General features: G+C 55.9%; 1 protein-coding gene across 1 annotated transcript in view; it reads right to left on the bottom strand.

The window, feature by feature from the left end:
* Positions 1-17,186, bottom strand: part of Pacsin1 (protein kinase C and casein kinase substrate in neurons 1) — a 37,569-nt gene that overhangs the window by 5,662 nt on the left and 14,721 nt on the right. Inside the window, exons 2-5 of the mRNA XM_050139725.1 lie at positions 3,678-3,792; positions 2,718-2,874; positions 1,342-1,577; positions 3-964 (exon numbers count right to left, since the gene is read on the bottom strand). Of these exons, the coding sequence (XP_049995682.1) occupies positions 3-964; positions 1,342-1,577; positions 2,718-2,874; positions 3,678-3,731 (1,409 nt within the window). The 5' untranslated portion in view covers positions 3,732-3,792. The remainder of the gene's footprint in view (positions 1-2; positions 965-1,341; positions 1,578-2,717; positions 2,875-3,677; positions 3,793-17,186) is intronic.

The raw sequence follows: 17,186 nt of genomic DNA, 5'->3' as shown, positions 1-17,186 counted from the left end.
ACCTTCTGCACGTCCTCCCCACAGGGACCTTCTGCACGTCCTCCCCACAGGGACCTTCTGCACGTCCTCCCCACAGGGACCTTCTGCACGTCCTCCCCACAGGGACCTTCTGCACGTCCTCCCCACAGGGACCTTCTGCACGTCCTCCCCACAGGGACCTTCTGCACGTCCTCCCCACAGGGACCTTCTGCACGTCCTCCCCACAGGGACCTTCTGCACGTCCTCCCCACAGGGACCTTCTGCACGTCCTCCCCACAGGGACCTTCTGCACGTCCTCCCCACAGGGACCTTCTGCACGTCCTCCCCACAGGGACCTTCTGCACGTCCTCCCCACAGGGACCTTCTGCACGTCCTCCCCACAGGGACCTTCTGCACGTCCTCCCCACAGGGACCTTCTGCACGTCCTCCCCACAGGGACCTTCTGCACGTCCTCCCCACAGGGACCTTCTGCACGTCCTCCCCACAGGGACCTTCTGCACGTCCTCCCCACAGGGACCTTCTGCACGTCCTCCCCACAGGGACCTTCTGCACGTCCTCCCCACAGGGACCTTCTGCACGTCCTCCCCACAGGGACCTTCTGCACGTCCTCCCCACAGGGACCTTCTGCACGTCCTCCCCACAGGGACCTTCTGCACGTCCTCCCCACAGGGACCTTCTGCACGTCCTCCCCACAGGGACCTTCTGCACGTCCTCCCCACAGGGACCTTCTGCACGTCCTCCCCACAGGGACCTTCTGCACGTCCTCCCCACAGGGACCTTCTGCACGTCCTCCCCACAGGGACCTTCTGCATGTCCTCCCCACAGGTACCTTCTGCACGTCCTGCCTGCACTTGTCCACTTTGTCCAGAAGTTTCTTCTGCTGCTCAGGGGTGACCGACTGCTCCGTCTTACTGTTCATCTCCCGAGTCATGGCCAGCTTCTCCTCTTTGCAAGCCAGATGATAGGCCTTCTTGGCTGCCTCCAGCTGTGGGGAGAAGGCCAAGGTGGGTGTGCACATGGTCACCCCTCACCAATACCTGACTGCCCATCCCCCGACACTGTGGAGTAGCCCTTTTAAGAGGCAAGCAGCTGCTGGCTCTGGCTACAAGGCTTTACCCGATGCCCTCATCTGCAGGAGCTGCCCCACACAACACGGCTCACAGTCTCTGCAGACATGTCTATCATGGGATCTGTGGAGCCTTCTGGCTGTGTGCTGGGGGAAGCACACTGGGTACTAGAGACCCCTTGTGGACAGTTCTTTCTGCAGATGTTGTTGTCCTGTGAGTGCCCTCCCTTTCCACAGATGCCCTCCTGTGACATGCCACCCCTGAGCTGGCCCCCCATCCCGCCTGTCTGACGCACCTCCTTCATCTTCTTGGCCCAGGGCTTCTGGGCCTTGCGGAAGCCATCCTCTGCCTCCTTGGTCTCCTTGAAGCCACCCATGATCTGCTTGTGGTAGGCGTCCTTCTGCCAGTTCTTGACCTTCTCCAGGTCCTCGTTCAGCAGGCTGTTCTTCACCTCCTGGTGCAGCTCGCTCACCTTATCTGCCTCTGTCATCATGGCGCCCCAGGCCCGCTCCAGACTGCCATACTGCGGACCTGGGGGAAAGTCAAGGAGCTAAGGGACCCCAGCACACAATGCCCACGGTCCTCTAATGCTTCCCCAGTTCCAGGGGCAACAGAAACCCCTTCCCACACTGTCCTCAAACTTTTATCCATCCTCTTTTTTTATTTTCTAAGTTGTTGACTTTTGAGACAGGGTTTCTCTGTACAGTCCTGGAACTCACTCTGTAGACCAGGCTGGGCTCGAACTCACAGAGACCCACCCGCCTCTGCTTCCCGAGTGCTGGGATTAAAGGCCTGTGCCTTTCTGAGCTTTATAAACTCCCTGATTATGACAGCTGAAGGATGGTGGCCCGAGCAACTGGCGTTCTTCGATATTTGGAGAGTTTGGGAATGGGGGTCAGGGTGCTAATGCTAACTTCCCAAAAACAGTTCAGAAAAAAACGTGCATGCTAACGAGGAAACGCCTGGGGCAGATCTCAAGTTTATGGCCAGCCTGGGCTGCAGAGGGAGTTCTAGGTGTGAGGGTTACAGTCTGTCTAAAGAAACAAGAGAGAGGTGGGGGGGGGGGNAGAAGCTAGGCATGGCCAGCTACACCTGGAATCTTCAATTTAGGAAGGGGAGGAAGAAACATCAGGATTTCAGGGTCATTCTCAGCCACACAGAGGGTTGGAGGGCAGCCTGGGCTACATAAGATTCTGTCTCAAGGGCTGGAGAGATGGCTCAGCGGTTAAGAGCATTGCCTGCTCTTCCAAAGGTCCTGAGTTCAATTCCTGGCAACCACATGGTGGCTCACAACCATCTGTAATGAGGTCTGGTGCCCTATTCTGGCCTTCAGGCATACACACAGACAGAATATTGTATACATAATAAGTAAATAAATAAATATTTTTAAAAAAAGATTCTGTCTCAAAACAGAAAGCTACAGTGAAATGTTATTGTTAGCGGTGAAGCTGGCTCAGGGTAGCCAGGGCTTCTCTGCACTATAAATGTGACTTTTTGGGAAGTTTCTTTCAAAAGAAAAACTGATGATTGTGTGTGTGTGTGTGTTCACTCTCGAGTTGTACAAAGCAGGAGAATAAAGGGGCACCCTGATTGTGAAAAGCCCTGTGGCTGGGAGGCTGGTGCACTGGGGTCCCTCCCTGGGGCACCCGCTAGAGCCCGGGGGTGGGGCACCTTTCTCGATGAGCTGGCGCCAGCGCTTGGCCCAGTCGGTGAGCTGCTGCGCATAGGCTTTCTCGATCTTGGCGCGCTCCTGCACGCAGCTCATGAGGTCGTTGCACAGGCGGTGGCCATCGTCAATGCGTTTCACCGTCCGCTTGTAGTTCCCCACCTGGCGGCAGAGCAGCTAGTGACCGGGAGCCCCTGTGATCCTGGCCCTGGCCTGCAGGGGGCGCGGCGCCTCCTGCCATCCACCTCGCGGAGTCCCGGAACTCCACGTCAGACCCCACGGTCTCCACCTACCCACCTTCTCCAAAACCTCCTCACTGCCATAAAAAGCAGAAGGGGTTTTATATAATTTGGACTTGGGCTAGAATGAATTATTCATTTTGCTCTTGTGAGCTAAATCTATTATATTTATACGAGTCATATAAGCGCAAGCGGAGCTACTGTTTCTTGACACAATATTATGTTTTGTGGACATCTCATTAAGCACTTATTAATCTAGGCCCGCCAGTTTGCTTTTTGGTTCCAAAGCCAAAAGCAATATATACATATTTTTTTTTCCTCCAAGGCTCAAATACTCTCAGAAGCTCCTGAAATGCTGGCTTATAGTCTCGCCTCTACCTCTGTGAGGTTGTTGAGTCCCAGCTCTCCGGTTCAGAAGTCCACCCTCTGCCCACCATGCAGAGGGTAGAGTGGGAACAGCTAGGTAGGCTATGAGAACTGTGAAGTACAGCAGACGCTGGTGGGAAGGGCTGGGCATTGTCCACTAGGGAGGGGCCTGGTCCCAGAGTGTGAGCTGCTACAGGCAGCGTCCAGGGAGCAACAGCAGGCCATGACTCTTACCCTACTTTCAAGGCCTTAGCTGCCTGTTGGACACTGGGAATTCTGAAGAGGCCCAAGGAATTGGGGAGCAAGGCTGAGGTCACAGGTTGAGTCGGGGTACAGACAAGAGCCTAGACCTCTGCTCACCTCCCAGAAGCTGTCTGTGACCTCGTCCGAGGCTTCATCGTAGGAGCCAGACATGGCGTAGCCAGAGGGAGCCGGGCAGGTGCGGATGGGCAGTCAGGGGCTTCCCGCTCACAAGCTGCAAGGGAGAGGGCCACAGAGATGAGGGAAGTGGTTCATGTCCTAGTCCGGGCCCAGAGATGAGCCTCAAACTTGGATGGCGGCCTCCTGGAAGGGCTTCCCATGCCGAGGATAACCCCAGGATTCAGTCTGTAGTTTCTGGTGCGTGGTCTCCACGCCTGCTCCTTCTGCCTCCCAGGATTCTGCTGACAGCCTCTCCTCAAAAGCCATCTATCTCCCTGAGGAAGCCCTCCCTTTTAGCTTATACAAGCCTTCCTCGCATACCAGGGAGCGCCAGTTGGGTTCCTAGCTGGTGCCCCACTCTCCTCAGCACCACCTGACCCAGCTGGACCCAACACAGAGCCTCTGGTCTTGTCCCCTGGAGTCCCAGCTTCTGTCATGACAGGAGATCTTTCTCCCACTTATATCCCGAGCTAAGGGTTCCCCCAATTTTTCCAGTTGGACCCTGCCCATCTTCTTTTGGCTGTCCAAGTCCTGCCTTGACAGCCCCATTAGCTGTCTGCAGTCTCCCGCACACAGCTGATCACGTGGTTCTCTGGCCCTGGGGTCACACTGTGATCTACACAATATCCCGGGCCTGTGTCTGTCCCGGATCTGTCATCAGCATCACAGCTGCCCAATCTAGGCCAGGCTCTGCCCCGGGGGCCAGGGGGCACACCCCTCCCCTCCCGGGCCTCGCTGTCACTCAGCTGAGAATTGTTCAATGATCAGGAAACAAGCCACAGAGAGCCAAGGGCTTAGCCTTCAAAGAGGCAGCCACGGCTCCTGGGCATTTCCTTGTCTGTGCGATGCAGCTATGGGCTTGAACCCTGACCCGTGAGGTCTCTGGGTGAGGGTTGACCAGCTCTGCAAGCTTCAGCTCCACCTGGGAGAGGCCACTGTCCCTCAGGCTCAAGGCAAGTGGCACCAACACGTGAGGATCCTGGGTGAGATGCCCCTCCCCCAGCCCCGTTTCTCTCCTTCTGGGCCTGGTGCCCCATTCCTGTGATGATCCAGTATGGCCTCCTTGTGCCACCTGGGACTGAAGATCAGAATTGCCACAAGCCTCTTGGCCTCTGTGACAGGGGATGGGGCGGTACTGTCATGGCCTGGTCTCACAGGATGGATTCTCCCCCGCCACGTGTTGGCTAGGAATTCCCATTCAGAGCACAAGCCAATCACCCACAAGCTGGTTCAGTGCAACAGGGCGGGGCAACAAAGGCTGGGGGTGACCCAAGTCCATGCTGCTGGGATACTGGCTAAGGGAATGACAGAGCAGACTTGCAGCCTGCACCCATCCCAAGCCACACAGGCCAAGTGACGTGACACCACACAGAGCGGCCTGGCTGGAAAACACACACACACACACACACAAACACACACACACACACACACACACACACACGGGACTATTTTATATAAAAAGGACTATTTTAGAAAGACCACAGAGCTTGGCTGAGGGTGTCCTCCCAGCATCAGCAGGGACAGTCTGGCTAGGACCTGGAGTGTCAGGCCGAGAGCCCCAAGGCTCAGACAGCAGGGCTTGCATGACTCTCCTGGGCTCCCAGCTGAGGTAGTGTGTGGCACAGGAAAGGTCCAGTACCAACTTGCTCTGACTCTGGGCAGTTATGTGGTCCCTCTAGGCCTTGCTGGAAAATGATCTGACTTCAGAATTAGATGTGGGACTGGAGAGACGACCCAGAGGCTAGGAATGCTTGCTGCTCTTCCAGGGGACCGGAGTTTGGGTCCCAGCACCCACGCCAGGTGACTCATATCCTCCTGTAAGTCCAGGCACCAGACCCACACACAAATATACGCATGATTAAAAATAAAAAGTCTTGGGGCTGGAGAGATGGCTCAGCGGTTAAGAGCACTGCCTGCTCTTCCAAAGGTCCTGAGTTCAATTCCCAGCAACCACATGGTGGCTCACAACCATCTGTAATGAGGTCTGGTGCCCTCTTCTGGCCTGCAGGCATACACACAGACAGACTATTGTATACATAATAAATAAATAAATATTTAAAAAAATAAATAAATAAAAAGTCTTAATTTATGAGAGAGAGAGAGAGAGAGAGAGAGAGAGAGAGAGAGAGAGAGAGAGAGAGAAAGAGAGAGAGAATTAGTTGAGTTATCCAGCCCAGCCCAGCCATCTACGTTCCAGCTACTCCGGGTTGTACCCACATGGGATGTGCTTAGAAGGGAGGCAGGTTAGATGGTGGAAGAGGGGTGTCAAATGAGCCCCCAGTGCTACACACACACACACACACTCTCTCTCGCAGGCAGGAGGAGGTTCCCCTCCTACAAAAGGCCACGTTCTTCTTAATGATGGGGCTGTTACAGGGGTCAGGAAGTGGGTGTGACTGGCATCTGGCACTTCCTGTGGCACACCCAGCAGGCTCCCAGGCGAGGCAAAGGCCACCACATCCGGTTCCCTATAGCCGGTCATCATCAATATCAACAGGTGGCAATCACCAAGCCACAGGCTCAGGGGTGTCACTGTGAGGAGTCTGTTGGGGGCCTGGGAAAGTATGACAGGGTGCCGGGGAACAGTCATTCCAAGGTGACCAGCTGCCCAGCAGCTAACACTGCTTCAGGCCATGAGGGTCACGGCAACAGCCAGTAAGCACGGGTTTGCTGTCCGTCCTGTGTCTGTACCCACTGGCTTGGGGGGTGGAGCTAGGACCAAGCAGGTGGGAGACTCTAGGGGCCAACGCCCACTTGGCGGGACTGAAGGGGTACATCCGACTGGCGTGCATCCCTGGGCAGAGTGGAGAGTGGAGTAGAGGGATGGACACAGGGAAAGGAGCCTTCCCCCCAGGGTGCACGGGCATCTACATCCAGGGGTGGGGGGGCAGAGGAAAGATAATACCGCTGGGGGCACTCCTGCCCAGCGACATGGGAACCCCTGCTTCCCCAGTCCCCTGATGCTGGGGTTGAGAGATGGACCAGCAGCTCCCCACTTTCCTCTCTCTCAGCCTCACAGAAGCCTCCTTCTCCCCGTCTCCTTCTGGCTGCTGGTCTGTCTCTTGGGAACCCTAATTAGCATTCCCTGAAGGGAAAGAGCACCTAGGATTGGGAGCCCAGAGTCCTGCTCCAAGTCCACTTTCTTTATTATATAGCACGTATTATTGTTGCTGCTGGCAGGCCTTACATAGCCCAGGCTGCCTCACATGCCTTATATAGCCCAGGCTGCCTCACATTCACTATATAGTAGATGATGATCTTGAGTTTTTGATGCCCCTGCCTCCACCTCCCCAGTGACAGGGTCACTGGGCTACCATGCCCAGTGTATACTGAACAGGACTTCTGCATGCCGACAGGCGCTCTCAGCTGAGCTGGAGCCCCAGCCACTGCTGTAAAAGTGGTGACATCAATCCTGGCGGTCACCAGCTCATATTCACTGAGTGTCCACTCTGGGCTAGGTACCGGTCTACATGCTTTACATGTACCTCATCTACATGTAAAGACGGAGAAACTGAGGCACGAGGCATATACGAAGGTGGTGAATGGTGGAATTGGGTCCAACCCTGGCTACAGATAAAGTCCCCTCCTCTCTTCAGGTCCCTTCTGAGCCCCGCCTCCCCAGGAGAAGAGGAGAAAGCCAGATGAGAGCATGGGGTGTGGGTGTGTGCAATCAGGCAGAGAGGTGAAGCAGCAGGCCTAGGCCATACAGCACTCAAGGCACTCTGGGCTGGCTGGGTCCTCCTCTGTCCCTGCTCCCAGGTGTCCAGCCCACCACTGCAATGTCCTCAGACTCCTGGGTCAGTCAGGGCAGCCTCAAGTTCCACACATGCCCAGTGGCTCCCAGCTCTCTTCTCCCTGGTCAGAGCAAGCCAGGCAGTGGTGGCGCACTGGGGGGCAGAGGCAGGTGGATCTCTGAGTTTGAGGCCAGCGTGATCTACAAAGAGAGTTCCAGGACAGCCATGGCTACACAGAGAAACCCTGTCTAGAAACAACAACAACAAATAAATGGGCAAGGCAGACAAGCCTCTGTTAGGATGCCATGCAGTACAAAGAAGTGGGCTTAGCGGTGAGGTGCTGTGTTGTCCCCCACATCCCTCCCCACCCCGCCCCTCCTCCAGCCCAGCCTCCTCTGGCCGCGCTTCCTCAAGCCTGCTGCCCCTGGTCCCTCCTTCAGTGGGGGTTCAGGGCCCCACCCTGGCTTTGCAGCACACTGGCCCCCAGGCCATGGAGGACTGAAGACTAGGCTCAAATCACAGCGCTGCCACTTCTCAGTGGTAGGACCTCAGCTACCTGTGCCTCAGTTTCCTCACTTGAGGAGCTGAGGGAGTGCATGCCACCTATCCTGGGGCAGATGGAGAATGGGTCACCAGCACAGTGGGCAGAGGCAGGCCGGCCTTGCTCTACGGTCAACACCGCTGAGTCAGCCAATGGCTGGCACTCCTCCTGAACTTCTGGGTTCATCTCGGACGCTGGGGTCCTGGTGAGAAGCCGGGCCTGGGCATGTGTCGTGGTGCACCCCTGTTCTCCCAGCAAGCAGTGGTGCAGGCAGGAGAATCAGCCTTCCCTATACGGCTAATTTAAAGCAGCTTGACCTACATGAGACCACGTCTCGGATAAAACAAACAAATGCATTTGACCCTATTTCATATGCCTGCAGGTCCCCAGGGGACTTCTCTTCGAAATGATGGCTTCACAGATGCTGGCCCCTAAAGGAGACAGCAGGCTCCTGTCTCACCTGTGCTGAGACTCAGGGAGACCCAGGACCCAGGGGGCGCTACTGAGCAACCAGAAGCTTGGTGGACTCCAGAAGGGGTTAGAGGGCAGATCCTCAGAGGGCACCCTCCAACCTGCTCTGGATTTTCACCCCCAAACACAGTCCCACACTCCTGTGGGACTACTCCCAGCCTGGTGAAGGACTCAGCATGTCCAGCCCCACAGATCTTCCCTGGGTGAGCTGTTGCTGGACGGGGAGGCACAACATGTCCCCGCCACCTTAGGGCACACACATTCCGGTGAGATGGTGACAGTAAAGAAAGGCCAGGTCCCAGGGGCCTCGAACTGTCCAGCAGGAATGAGGCTTGGCCTTCACCCCAGGCCTTAGCTCCAAGTCTGCAGGGCAAGGGACCCAAGGGGCTCCACCTTCCCATCCTGTCTCAAGGCGAAGTGTGAGGGGTCGTAAGTGAGTACCCAAAGATGGGGAACAGAAGGGGGGCTGGGAGCACCGCCGTCTGCCCTCTGCTCTAGATTCACCCCCTTAGCCTTAGCCAGTGATCAAATGCCAGTGCCCTCTCTAGGCACCAGTCTGTCCAGTCTGTCTGTCCTGAACCCATGTATCCAGGACGACTTTGAGTAGAGGCTGGGCTGCTAGCTATGCGGGTGTGGGGTTTTCCCACAGTAGAGACCCCAGGTGACAGAAAGCAGCGAGTGTTGGCAGGATGAAGTGTGGTGGGGGCAGTTGCGGCAGCTTCTTCTCCCAGCATTCCAGTCTCTCAGGGGAGTCACACCGCATCACAGCCTGGGGCCTTGGACCACTGCCTAGGTAAGGACGCTGCCCTCTCACTGAGGACACCAAATCCCAGAGCCCCCTGAAGCTCAGGAGTGCACCAGCCCCTCCTGAGGCAGGGACCCTGGTTCTCAGAACAGAGGCAAGCTGCAGTGGGGAGCTCCGAGCCTGGGACGACATTCTAAGGGGCTGGACTGGCGAGACAGAGTAGGCCGCATGCTGACAAGTACTGTGGAGAAGGGTGGCATGGAGGGGGGCAGGGGACCACGGCCAGGGCCGGGAACTGTGCTATACAAAGACCCGAGGGAGGAGCATCCAGCCTGAGGGCCCAGCCAGCGCAAAGGTCCTGAGGTAGAACCACACAGCATTTATGGTGGCAGCAGACTGAGTGGGGGAGGAGAGAGGGGTCTGGAAGGCATAGGGGCACCAGGTGGAGGAGGTGGATGACTTGGGTCTTCCAGGCCAGGAGACTTGAAGTTTCCTCCCAGAGACAGAGGGAGAGCTGGGGTGAGGTCTGGCTTTTATCTCTAAGGTTTCCCTAGAAGACCTACAGTGGGGCAGGAACAGGGCCTCAGAGTTCCCCACTGGGAGGCAACTTGGAGAGGGGTCGCAGGTAGGGGGTGGGTACAGAGGTCCTATTACTCTGAAGCCAGGGGGACTTCTATTGGTGGGGTACAGCTGAGAGGAGAGGAGCAGTGACTTTAGAATTGGGGGCTGGGCAGCTGACATATACATGGCCTGGATGGAGCCCAGGTCTCTCTCAGCTCCAGGTCTCTGAGTGCCAGGACCTCTCGTGGGCTCTCTGTTGTGGAGGAGCTCCCGGGGAAAATGGGGTCTCAGCCTGGCTGCAGATAACTGGGTGTGGGCACTACACCCCACTATGTCTACTGACAATGAAAATATAGCAAACATCACATAAAAACTGCACCCTGTCAGGAACGGGTGGGGGATTGGACAGACGAGGCAGGAAGGGGGAAGTGGAGGCCAGGCTACAGCAGGCGCTGGTTAAAAGACCCTGTCTTCCAGAGATCACTAAGCCCTGCTGGGGGACCAAGGTGGCAGCTGATGACCCTGAGGCCAGTGGGCCTGGCTTCAGAGGGCAGAGCACATAGAGACCAGTTCAAGGCTTCATGAAGGAGGAGGGGGGAGCTGGAGCTGTGAGGGGAAGATCGGCACCCCCGACCCCCTCCTTGCCAGCCCACCTCTGCTCTCTCACCTCCCAGGCAGGCCCCTGCCTTCCACACTCCCAGACTGTTCTTGACATTTGCAGAAATCAGCGACCCCATAACCTACAGGGGGCTTCCACCGTGCAGCCGGGCCTCTGAAAGCCCTGGGGAAGGAGGGAGGCTCACAGGTCGTGCAGGACCAAGCAAAGAACTCAGTCAAATGGCCAGTGGGTGCTGGGTACAGAAGTGGGGCCCTAGCCTGAGGTAGGGTTTCCTGGCTACCTCTGCTCAGCTCCTCCCCAGCGCTCCACTCTGCCTCCTCCTCCTCCGTAGCAACAGCGGTAGCTTTTCTGCAGTGTCCCTGCTACCCCAGTAGCAGTGTGCAGGTCCCCGGCAGCACCACTGCAGAGGGACAGAGAAGGCGGAGGAAGGCCACAAGCCACCCACCCCAACGTGGAAATCCCTGGCTGGCTGGTGGGTTGGGTCGAGAGCCCTTTGAGAGTTGCAGGGTCATCCCATCCTCCCCATCCCATCCGGAGCGGGGAGGGACTTAGATGGCCTGACTTGGAGCCAGGGTACAAGACCACCCAGGAGTCACCCCAGAGGTTCTGGCGTCAGACGGAGGTTTGGGACAAACGGCCAGAGACTAGCAGATCCCTGGCGGGGTGGGGGATGGGGGTGGGGGTGAGAACAAGCGCACTCCTTCCCACGCCTGGCCCCTCCCTGTCTGGCACGGACCTGGGGGAGGGCCTGAGCCCATTGCCTCTGGGGAGTGGGGCAGCTCTACAAAGTCACACCTGTGGTGCAGACAGGGAGGGAGGTACAGAGGAGAGACAAGACGACAGACAGGAGACAGTCCCAATGCGACCCCGGAGCCCCTCGGACCTGCTCGTTTGCTAGCAGGTACACCAGCAGGAAGGCAGGGGCGCTCGGTCCCCACTCTCCACGCAGACTTCTCCAGAACCCCATCGCCTACCTGAACCCGGCTGGGCACCGAGCTGGGGACAGGTGAGCTCTTATTGCCCTGGCTGGGCCAGGCCAGGGCCGGAAGGGCTGCTTGGCCACCTGCTCCGTGATGGCAGGTGGGGCGGGGGCCTGGTGCAGGGCTCGGGGCTCCGTGTCCTCGGGGTCCCCTCCGGCGAGTTCTGGCTCGGGAGGCGACAGCGCCCGAACTGCAGGAGCCAGCTCCCTGCCCCCACGCGCCGGTCCTCCCCCCCCCTTCCCGACCCGCCTCCTTCCCCAGCCACCCACCGCCCCGCTGCTCGTTTCTATGGCAACCGGGTAATGCTGCACACAGATGTCCTCCTTGGGTGGACGGCAGGGGACGCCCTCTTTCTGCACCACGCCGCGGTGACCCGTGAACACTCCGCATCTCGCATCTCGTTGTCTTTTCGCTGCCAGCACCCTCGGTCGCACATTCCCCCCCACCATCGGCCGCCAGTCTCCCCGCAGGGTATGCGGTGCTCCCGCTCCAGCCTTCACACCTCACCTCACGCTGAGCTGCTCGCCAAGACATTTCAGTCAGCTTTAACATCCCGGCTCAGTGACCTGACCCCCCACCCCCAAGTCCTGCCAGGTTGACTGAAACTCACACAACCTAGAAATCATACCCATTATACAGATTCATGCATTTATATTCGAGACCTCTCATGGGGCCCTACTAGCCCAAGCCTCACTGCGTAGACCCACAGAGATCTTCCTGCCTCTGCCGAGTGCTGGGTTAAGGGCGGTGCGCACCACCACACAGCCTTATTAAAAGCAAAGGTCCCCCCCCCCAAGAGACAGGGTTTCTCTGTGTAGACCTGGCTGTCCTGGAACTCACTTTGTAGACCAGGCTAACCTCGAACTCACAGAGATCTGCCTGCCTCTGCTTCCTAAGTACTGCGATTAAAGGTGTGCGCCACCACCATCCAGCAAAAGTAAGGATAATTTTTTAATGCAGGTGTGTGCGGAGCCCAGTGGCCAATTCTCAGGAGCCTTGAGACAAGGTCCTCCACTGAATCTGGAGCTCACCCGTGGGCTGGCCATGGAGCCCGGGGGTCCTCTCGTCTCCACTTCCCCAGTGTTGGGATTAAACACATGTACCACTAAGTCGCTGGTTTTTATGTGGGTGCTGGGGATTTGAACTCAGGTCCTCAAGCTTTTGAGGCAAGCATTTCACTGACTGAGCCATTTCCACAACTCACAGATTTATTTATTTGGTTGGTTGGTTTGGTTTTTAATTTTAGAAGACAGAGTTTCTCTATGTAGTCCTGGTTGTCTTGGAACTTACCCTACAGAGCAGGCTGGCCTCACACTCAGAGATCATCTTTCTCTGCCTCTCAAGTGCTGGAATTAAAGGAATGGATCAGCATTCCCAGCTTGATTTGTTTTATATCTTCTGCATGTAGCCTGCAGGCCAGAAGAGGGCGCTATATCTCATTACGGATGGTTGTGAGCCATCATGTGGCTGCTGGAAATGCAACGCAGGTTAAGAGCAGCCAGTGTTCTCTTAACCATTGAGCCATCTCTCCAACCCTGTGTATGAATATTTTGCTGAGTCATCTCACTAGTCCCACACTCTTGTCTGTGTGCGTGTGTGCACGCACGCATGCCTATGTGTGTGTATGTGCACGCATGTGCATGCCCACCCTATGCTACAGTGAACTGGGAATTAGAAGACAGCTTGCAGGAGATATGGGTTCTGGGGTTGAACTCAGGTGACCAGAGTTGGCTGCAAGTCCCTTTCCCCCTAAGTCATCTTGCTAGCACCCCCAAAAAGTCTTAATCTTCATTTGGGGGCAGGGTCCTGATAAATTGCGCAGTCGAGTCTCTCTTTGCCCTCGCTGCATAGCCCAGGTTGGCCTTCAGCCTTCCATCCTCCTGAGGGTGGGGATCACAGGGGTTGTCGGGTTAACGACAACCTCATCCACATCCATCACCCAAGTCCCTCTCGGCCAGAACACTGCTGCCAGCCACAGACTGCAGAAGTACACAGCACTCAATGCTGGCCCAAGGCGGCAAGTCCCCTGTAAGCTAGAGGCCACCAGCCACCAGAAGGCTACAGAGCCCACTAGGAAATACGCTCTGAGACCAAGACATTTTCCCAAGGTGATAAAGTCAAGAAAGGGTTGGACTGGGATTGGAACCCTCTGCCGACAACCGTTATGATCTTTGCGACTGTCTTATGAAAGACTTAATTGGAAAACGTGGCAACAGTTACTCAAAGTCTGTAGGGTTCATAACCAAGTTCAATCCTCATTTTCAGATCAAAAGCGAAACAGAGACGCTGTATCTGAAGGTGTGGTCAGTCTAGTGGTGGCACGGTGCCTGAAAATGACCTTCGAGGTAACATCTAGCCTTGGGGAAAGTCCACCATCAGCTGTTCTCAGGCCTAGAGGGTGGAGATGCTGAGTGCTCCAGGGTACAGGCTCTCTGGAGAGGGCCACGCTGGGGGATGGGAGAGATTGGTTCCCAGGTGCTGGAGAGTCCCTCTGCCCACCCACCAGCTCCCAAGCCGAGATCTGTTTCTTCCAAAGAGAGGCTCCACCCAGGGACACGGAAGACAGCTGCCCCCTCCCAGTGAGCTTGACCCAGCCCATCTGCTGCTGCCTGGCAGACCCAAGTCCTGCCTTCCCACACTGAGACACCAGACGGACCCTGTGGGAGAAGCAGACCCTTCTGTCACCTCTCCACGGAGAACATCCCTGCCACGACACCCCTACCATTAGCCCAGTCTGGCCCATCTACTGCTGGGAAGACCCCACCACTGCAGCTCTAGTTCGCTCATGACCTCAGCCGTTGTCCGCAACCCCTTGGAGAGACAGCATAGGGAGGATAGTGTCATACCTAGGACACAAAGCAGCTGCCCTCCTGCCCTTCCCCGCCATATCCACTTCCACCATCCCTGCTGTGTCTTCTTGCCCAGCACCCAAAACACTCACTGCCCCTGCCCCCACCCTGGCACAGTTATCCACGTGTTCCCCAGCACCAGTGCCAATGCAATCAGGGCTCATTAGCTGCTGCTTTGCATATCATTTGCATAATGTTCCCTTGACTGTCAAAATTCCAGAATCCCCCTCAACCCCTGAGCAGCTCTGCAGAAATACAACAGACAAAGCTCCACTGGTGGGGGGTGGGGGGTGGGGCGTGGGTCTATGCAGGAGGCTGAACACTGGACACGGGAAGCAAACAGAAGCAGCATCCAGAGCCCCTCAGGCCCAAAGGAGGGCACCGGACGCCGACTGAGCAACTTGCTGAGTCCAGGCAGCAGCAGGCACAGGACTTCATAGGCATGGAAACTGAGTCTCAGAGCAGCTAAGGCTCCACCGCTCAAACTGTGGGCCCGAGGCTTAGGGGTGGTCAGTGGGAGAGCACGTGCGCACGCGCACGCACAAGAGACGAGACCGTGGGGTGGGGGTGGTAGGGCACAGTCATCATCCGAATTACCCATCAAGACATGCAGGACTCTGGTCCCCACCCCACACGGAATCCATATTCCACAAGAGCCTGGCACTTTATGTGGGAGACCCGCTGTCCAACACAGCAGGACGATGAAGCTGGCACCAACACTGTGCTGCGTCCTGATGAATCCCAGGCTACAAGTCAGGCAGTGGTGGCGCACACCTTTAGTCCCAGCACTCGGGAGGCAGAGACAGGCGAATCTCTGAGTTCAAGGCCAGCCTGGTCTACAAAGAGAATGCCAGGGCAGCCAGGGCTAGAGCCTTGAGCGTGTTCACCAAATAGTTCCTGAACACCTACTGTGTGTAGTACTAACCTGGGGCCAGGGTGGGGCACACAGTAGGTAACTAGCCGACAGGATCCACAAGATCAAGGACCTTTCATGCCAAAAGGGGAGCTACACCACAATAAAAAATGATGTAATTTCAAGTGCTAGTCTGGCTTCAAGAAAATAATGTTGGCTACGAGGAAAGTGTGAGTGGGGGGCCATGTTAGAGCTTGTGGTGTGGGTGTGTGTGTGTGATCCCGGGCCTTGCACGGAAGCACTCTACCATTGAGCTGCACCCCAGGCTACAGCTGATCTTTGAAGCGGTGACATCTGAACAGATGGAAATAAAGGGAGAGAGGGAGACTGTGAAGGCTTGGAGGAAGAGTGTTTCTGGCAGAAGAGACAGGAAAGGCGAGGGCCCTGAAGTGGGAGGGACTCAAAACTGGTGAGTGGATGGATGGGTAAGTGTAGGGGTGGGCAGATAGGTGGGTGACTGGATGGGTGGGTGGGATAAGTGAACGGGTGGGAAGATGAATGTAGGGGCAGGCAGGTGGGTGGATGATGGATGGACAAACGATGGATGGATGGGTGGGTGGGTGGGTGGGTGGATGGATGGATGGATGGGTGGGTGGATGGATGAATGGATGGATGGATGGATAGGTAGGTAGGTGGGCCAGGTGTGATGATGCACACCTTTAATCTCAGCACTGGTGTGGCAGAGGCAGGTGAATTCAAAGTCGGCCTGGCCTACATGGTGAGTTCCAAACCAGGCAGGTCTATATACTAAGACCCTGTCTTAAAAAAAAATAGCAGATTGATGGCGAGGTGGATGGAGGATGATGGGTGAGTAGATGCTGGATGGCTAGGTGCATGGGTCAGTGGGTAGGTAGATTGGTGGGGAATGTGTGGATGGGGAGATGGATGATGGCTGGGTGAGGGAACCAGTGTTTAGATGGATATATGGATGCAGAAGTGGGTGGGTGGATGGACACATGGATGGATGGAAGGATGGATGGATGGATGGATGGATGGATGGATGGATGAATAGACATGGATGGCTGGATGGATCCGTGGACAAGGTAGATGAATATGTGGATGGATGAATGGAATCCATAGGGGGGTAGCTCTATGTATGTATGTATGGATGTATGGATGGATGGATGGATGGATCAGTGGACAAAGTAGATGAATATGTGGATGGATGAATGGAATCCATAGGTGGGTAACTCTATGTATGGATGCATGGATGGATGGATGATGAATACAATGTTCAGTGGATGGGTAGAAAAGTAGATGGATGGATGGATGGATGGGTGGGTGGGTGGGTGGTGAGTGGGTGGATGAATAAATTTGGTGGATGAGTGGATGGATGGATGGGTGGGTGGATGAGTGGATGGATGGATGGGTGGGTGGATGAGTGGATGGATGGATGGGTGGGTGGATGAGTGGATGGGTAGATGGATGGGTGAGTGGATGGGTGGGTGGATCAGTGGATGGATGGTAGATCAGTGGGTAGGTGGGTGGGTGGCAGGAAGAACTACCCAGACAGATAGCAACAAGGGCAGTGTAACAAAGAGGGAAGCAGGGCTTCAACACTATAGACCCTGTCAGTCACACTAAACGTTCAAGTTCCAACAACGGAAGGAAGCCTTTTTCCTCACTGGAAGGATTCAACAGCAAAACAAAGGTAACAGAGGAGGGGAAAACAGTAAACCTGAAGACAGAAAAAATGGAAATTGCTCAAAGCTCAGAAAATATTGTCTGAACAGCAGAGAGAAAGTGGGTTGTGGGGAGTAGAAATGGACGGAGCCTCAAGAGACTGTGACCAAAATCTAACATGTTTGTTGTCTGAGTCCAAAGAGAGAGAGGAAAGGTAGGAGCTAAGAAAGCATTCAAAGGGGGCTGGAGAGATGGCTCAGTGGTTAAAAGCATTGCCTGCTCTTCCAAAGGTCCTGAGTTCAATTCCCAGCAACCACATGGTGGCTCACAACCATCTGTAAAGAGGTCTGGCACCCTCTTCTGGCCTTCGGGCATACAGACAGAATATTGTATACATAATAAATAAATAAATA

The sequence above is a fragment of the Alexandromys fortis genome, unplaced genomic scaffold, assembly GCF_014885135.2.
Source record: "Alexandromys fortis isolate MF-2015 unplaced genomic scaffold, M_Fortis_MF-2015_v1.1 scaffold_9, whole genome shotgun sequence".
Taxonomy (NCBI): Eukaryota; Metazoa; Chordata; class Mammalia; order Rodentia; family Cricetidae; genus Alexandromys; species Alexandromys fortis.
Note: the sequence above shows the minus strand (reverse complement) of the source record. Positions and strands in the feature narration are given on the sequence as shown.